The sequence below is a fragment of the Capsicum annuum genome, unplaced genomic scaffold (genome assembly GCF_002878395.1).
Source record: "Capsicum annuum cultivar UCD-10X-F1 unplaced genomic scaffold, UCD10Xv1.1 ctg83102, whole genome shotgun sequence".
In the NCBI taxonomy this organism is placed as follows: Eukaryota; Viridiplantae; Streptophyta; class Magnoliopsida; order Solanales; family Solanaceae; genus Capsicum; species Capsicum annuum.
Window position 1 is genome coordinate 1 of NW_025893945.1, and position 6,309 is coordinate 6,309.

Consider the following 6,309-nt stretch of genomic DNA (forward strand, 5'->3'; position numbering starts at 1 on the left):
TTATTGATATTCTCTGCTGACTCTTTCTAGGACTGATTTTGATGAATGATTTGTTTAGTAGTTCGACAATTCTAAATGAAATAATATATAATCTAGTAAGATTAAAGGGTTAATTATGGATTGACATTGATCATCAGTTATTTGGCTCATAAATCATTTGATAATTTATCATGACATTAATCTATCAATGTTGTTATGGTTGTTACCTATAGCAATAATAGCTAAACCTTCAAAGGTTTCGGATGGTTGTATCTATTCTAGTAATTTCTTGTTCGAACTCGAGACCTATAACTCACATGAAAACTTTATCATTACTTCAATGTACCAAAAATTTAGATGGTTATTACCGATTGTAGTAATTGCTTTCTCAAACACTATATATAATTCACATGAAAACTTTATCATTGCTTCAATGTACCAAAATTTTGGATTGTTATTACCTGTTGTAGTAATTGTTTGCTTAAACTCTACCTATATAAGTCACATGACAACTTTATGTTATTTAGTTAATTTTCCCCTCTAAAGAGTAAATTATCCTAAACTTATTGTTGATGAGAATATTGCATTTTTCCTATTGGTGGTGGTGGTTGTGGATCTCAATTTGCGAGGGTAGTTGGTGATAGTGTTGATCAATGTAGTAATAATGATTTTTTCTTTTTTTTTTTTAAAAAAAATATGTACTATAAATCTTCTATAAGTAGGACAAAAAGAAGATGACAAAAAAAAAAATAGGAAGTACTATAAATGATCCAAGAGGTCCTAAAATTAAACATAGGACCTAAAATTTATTGTCAAAAGTACATCCAATAATGGCTTGTCAAAGTCAATAAACATTCTTATCCATATATGTTTGATATCCATATACATAAGAACCTTAACTCAAAGGGGTTGTTTGGTTGATAAGTAGTTATCTCGTGATAATTAATTTTGAGATTAGTTATTTTATAGTTATTTTATGATAATTAATTTTGAGATTAGATATTTTTAAATTAATTATTCCATCATGTATATAAAATAACTTATCTCATATAATTAATTTGAAAATTAGTTTTTGGATTAGTTATCTCACCATATACATGAGGTAACTTATCCTATCACTAAAATATAAATGGTGGGATCAATAATTTCGAGACTAACTAATACCTCTAATCAAACATGGGATAAAATAATCCTGCATTTTATCTCGAGACTATTATATTTATACCTCACACCAAACGATTCCTTATAATAAATCACATATTTGTTTAGGTAATAAAACTATTTCATTATTAAAATTTACTTTTTTTCCATCCATTTTTACTTATCCATTTTTTTATTTTGATATGTCCAACAATACTTGTTCAAATTATAAAATTAATATGGACAATTTATCTATTTTTATTCATTTTACTCTTAACATTAAATATGATTCATTATCTAATGCATCTCCCAAAACATTGAACTTATTATATTCAAAGGGGTAATATGATAAAATTATTCCTATCATCTACTATTTTTTAATCTCTATATCAATAGAAAAGTGAATAAATAAAAATGCACGGACAGAGTAGAATAAATCTTTTATTCAAGGTAATAATTTATTTTCACACTGTGAGTGAACATTATGCTTGCACATCATCAGTTACATCATATTTCATTCCCTCACTTCTCATTTATTTTAAGCCAGGCATTAATCTCAATTGCTTCTGATCCGATTTTTTCTTGAACTCTGCACATAGTAAAATCAAGTGTATCGGACTGCTTTTTTACTAATTTATTTGCTAAATATATATTTAGCCCATGATAGTTCAAACTCAGGATGTGTCTCATCTATTTCTTCCTGGAGTCCTTGTGATGTTGTGCTACAAAGAAATGAAAAAAGGTAAAATCAATGCTTAATGTAGGAAAAAAAAACTATATAATCAATTTCTTTTGTAAAGAATGACATATTTATATATTTCCTCATGAAAAGTTTCTATAAGTAAAGCATCTAGTATCCCTGAACTATAATCGAATTTGCTACGACACACTTCAATTTCACGGGAGTCCTATTACCCCTTGAATTGCATTTTAACGTATTTTTGTCAATCTTTTTAGCTGACGTGACACTTTTTTAGTTGATGTGACACCTTTGACGTGAACTTCATTTTTATGTTATAAAGGTGCCACATTAGTACAAAAGAGTGATAAAAATATGCTAAAATTGACTTCAGGGGATAATAGAACCCAGAGGCGGGGCCAGAATTTCTGCTTGGGGTGTTAAAAATCTGAAGAAAAAAGAGGTGTTCAACATCTATAATATATACGTAAAAATTATTTTAACCATGTATTAATAATATAATTTTTCGTCTAAGGGGGTTGGTCCGAACCCCCTTTAGTAGGCCAGCTGATAGGACCTCTCTGAAGTTGAAGTGTGTCGTAGCAACTTTGGTCACAATTCAAGGATGTACTGGATTCTTATCTTCATATAGACATAGTATACTTTCACTATTATTTCAATTTGTGTCTAGATGTTTAAGAGTAATAAGATCAAAATTACCTTTGAGGGAGCATAATCTTGTTATATGGGTCACAAGTTGTTGAAATATCAGGGCATGAAATGAAGCCATTACCGTCCAAATCAGTGCACAGGACAACTTCACTCAAGTGACCAACCTTCGGGTCTTTGCTATTTGGAAGACACCTGAGGTAAACACGAGGCAGCGGCGCAGTAGGAAACACCTTCTGGACAGCATTAATAATTTCATATCGAGTAAAAGTCAAGCTCTCACACGCAATAATACCACTTGTTTTCAAGTAATAGAACAAGTTTCCCTTTTTAATCTTATTATTGATACGTATAGCTGCATTAAAGTATTCTTCTGCTTCTAGCCCCCCACATATTCCATGGCTTCGATACTCATGCTTCCATATGCCCCATGTGCGTACACCTTCAAGAAGTGTTGGCCAGAATTTTTCAAGCTCACTTTCAATTGGTTTAAACTGTATTCCAAAAAAGAAAGTGAAAACTAATAGTCAAATATTACGTTTTCTTTTAAGGAGTGTGTCAAGTTAACAAGAGTTAAGAGTAAAATGAAATAGAGGAACTGTAACACGCCAAACATAGAATAAGGAGTCCCACATCGGCAGAACACAACTTTACTTTCTAGTGACGGGTTTTAAACACGTGCGGCCCTGGGACCAAAGCAGACAATATCACTAGTGGGTTGGGCCGTTACAGGGGTCTCTCAGACCTTAGATGGTTCGGGATGTCCGTCGCGGCTAGAGCCTCGGCTTGGATCGTGACAATTACATATTGTAAAACTGTTACTGAAGTACAAATAAGTTTCATTTCTTTAGTGTATCTATATCTATAATATATTAAAAGTGTGAAGGACTTAGAAATGTTATTTGAACTTTTTGCCCTTTATTAAAAGTCTTTACTTTAAACAAAATCGTCTTTTCACTATTTTTTCCTAATATTTAAGAGTTGAAAATTAATTAAATATACTTATGATAAAATCTTTTCTTATTAGAAATCATCAAAACTAATGACAACTAATATTTTTTTCATTAGTTTATGAATTCTAAATCAACTAAATTTTATTTTAAGAAGATTTTAAAAATCTATAAATAAATATAAAAACGCTAGAATAAGAGAATTTTAAAAGTACCAAATTTTAAAATTTTTAATTACGTAATAAGGATGTAATAAATGATTTTGTAAAGATTTAACTTTAAAAACAAGAAAAGATTTTTTAAATATAGAAAAAAATAATCGTACCACAAATATGATTTAAATTGATGCATCTCTCTTAGCCTCTGGCAGCAAGAGAAAGAGGTACTGCATGATAAACGTAAAAGTGATGATCCACCAAGCACTTGAAACTTTTGGTGGTAAAATATATATGTGGTTACACTAAAATATTTGTTTATATTTACATTATTATATTAAAGTGTGAGCGATCTTTGAAAGTAATTAAACTTTTTACACTTTATTAAAAAAATAAAACTCTGCAATAGACAAAATTATTTATAATTTTAAATAATCAAACGTTACACGTGAGGTTAAACTAGTAAAATATAAACTCTTGAAAGTGAAAAGATACTATGAATATATGTATATATTTACCAGCTTGACCCAATCTAAATCTACTGAAATGTCACAGGTAATTGTTTTTCCATCTTTATCAGCTGGCCAAAGTCCATGGAGTGTGAATTCACGATCTGGAATTGGTTCTTTGCACTTGTCTGGAGATTTTAGGTTCAGACAATAAGTTGGTGGCCATGTAAGCACATACCACATGAGCGGTGCTCGAGGAGGAAGAGGAGGAGGAGGAGGTGCTTGGGAGTCAACATGAGAAATTATTAGCAAAATGAGAAGAAGAAGAAAGAAGGAAAGTTTCTTCATGTTGTGTGTGTGTGTGGAGATTGATTGATTGATCAAGCAATGGAGTGGGAGATTTATAAGAAAATTTATAGGGGTTTTCTCTTTGTTAGGCATCATTTTTTTTTAAGTCGGTTTTCGGTATCCGCATTGTAGTCCGACTAATTCGAACTCGTGCCACGTAGGGTCCATTCATGGGAAGTGCTCCGTATCAAGGATTTTCCATGAACGCGAGACCAATCTGGTTAAGTGAGGAGTAGCCCTATATATCCGCTGCACCACATCCTTTGGTGGTTGTTAGGTATCATTTTTGTTTTCATTAAGCCTCATTTGGCCATGAAAATCAAATATAAATTGGTGTTGTTTTTAAATTTTTTGTGAGGGACGCGGAAGTGAAAAGAGTAAAAACATTGAATTCCGAAATTTTTCAAAATTTAATAGCCAAACACCTCTTTTTGAAATTCAATTCTTGAAAAAAGTAAATATTTTTCACGGTGAAACGTCCACTAAGATTAAAGCATCTGAATCTGAATAAAAAACTGAATGATTAAAATATCCCCTATGTCTAAACACTCAATTATTAAGAGTTTGTTTCCCAATATCTGGTTATGCAATATTTAGTTATTGATAAACATAAAAAAAAAATATATACTAAGAAAGAAAGATGAAAAGAAAAGAGCTCAAAGTGGAGGAGTTAGTTAAATTGAAGGGTTTGTAAAATCAATCGGATATATTTAAAATTGAAAAGAGAATAAGAGTGAGTACGAAATTACGTGTACACAATAAGCATCGTTGATAACTCACATTCAAAGTGATAGTGAGAACCATCGCTCCGACTACCCAAGCTATCCCGAAAAATCTATAACCCATCAAATCATAGTACTTTATATTACCAGGGTAATTAATCCCGCAAAACGATCAATAGGTATATCAAATATAAGGTAGGCACACTAAAGAATCAATACAGAAGAAGAATACACACAAATTAAAGAAATAGAAAATATAAGTTAATATTGATAGATGTGGAGGCAATTGACATAAAATTTATTGATAAACTAAACCATCTTTTGCTTATTTACCATTTAATATTTCAGAGATTAATTAACAAAGATAATAAAATAATGAATAGATCATGAGACAAGTAGTTAAGAGATTGAGGAAGATGGAGAACCTTGAATAGAAAAAGGAGAGGAATAGAAGAAAAAATATTTTTTAAAATTAAAAAATTAACTTGAAATAAGTTAAAACCTGCTATAACAGATTAATATTACCCGATCATATAAAAAATTAATACACTAATTCAGGGGCGGATTCAGAATTTTCAGTGAGAGGATTCAGTAGTACATATATGTGACACCCTAATTTATGTGACACCCCAACTTAGGAAGGAGAACCACACAGGCCCGAGATACCCCTGCCACTCCCCAACCCACTAGTGATATTGTCCGCTCTGGGCCCAGGCCCGCACGACTTTAAAACGCGTCACTAGGGAGTAAAGACTTTCTCACTTATATACCCAGCATCCCTCCTGTGTTTTATCGATGTGGGACTCCTTCCTAAGTTAGGGTGTCACAATATACGGACTAGTCGAATGGGTTCAACCTCTACTATTTATATATATAAAAAAAAAATTACATTGTAAAAATAGTATAATTTTCCGATAAAGGGGGTTCGGATGAACCCCTAAACCCTGTGTAGATTCGCCATTGCACTAACCATGCTCAAAAACTTAAACTCCTAAAATTATTTGTGGACATAATTTAGACGTAGAACCCAATAGAACTAAGGGTAAATAGTTGGATTTTGTATCTATTATAGAACCACATTTACAACCTGGGATATATACTTTTTGAAATTTGTTTTTAAGTGTATGCATGTTTATACTTTTGCAAGTTAGAAGTTCTAAAGAGCATCTTATCTATTTGGAAAAGTATTAGCAGGAACAACCACATTTTTTTGCAAGG

The 6,309-nt window shown here is 31.4% G+C and overlaps 1 protein-coding gene across 1 annotated transcript; it reads right to left on the bottom strand.

Moving 5' to 3' along the window:
• Positions 1–1,544: 1,544 nt before the first annotated feature.
• Positions 1,545–4,578, bottom strand: LOC107877520 (intracellular ribonuclease LX). The gene is made up of 3 exons (XM_047406022.1): positions 4,091–4,578; positions 2,519–2,961; positions 1,545–1,841 (listed from the first exon to the last, which is right to left on the bottom strand). The coding sequence occupies exons 1-3, from the start codon at positions 4,463–4,465 to the stop codon at positions 1,754–1,756; spliced, it is 906 nt and encodes a 301-aa protein (XP_047261978.1). The 5' UTR covers positions 4,466–4,578; the 3' UTR covers positions 1,545–1,753.
• Between the last annotated feature and the right edge of the window lie 1,731 nt (positions 4,579–6,309).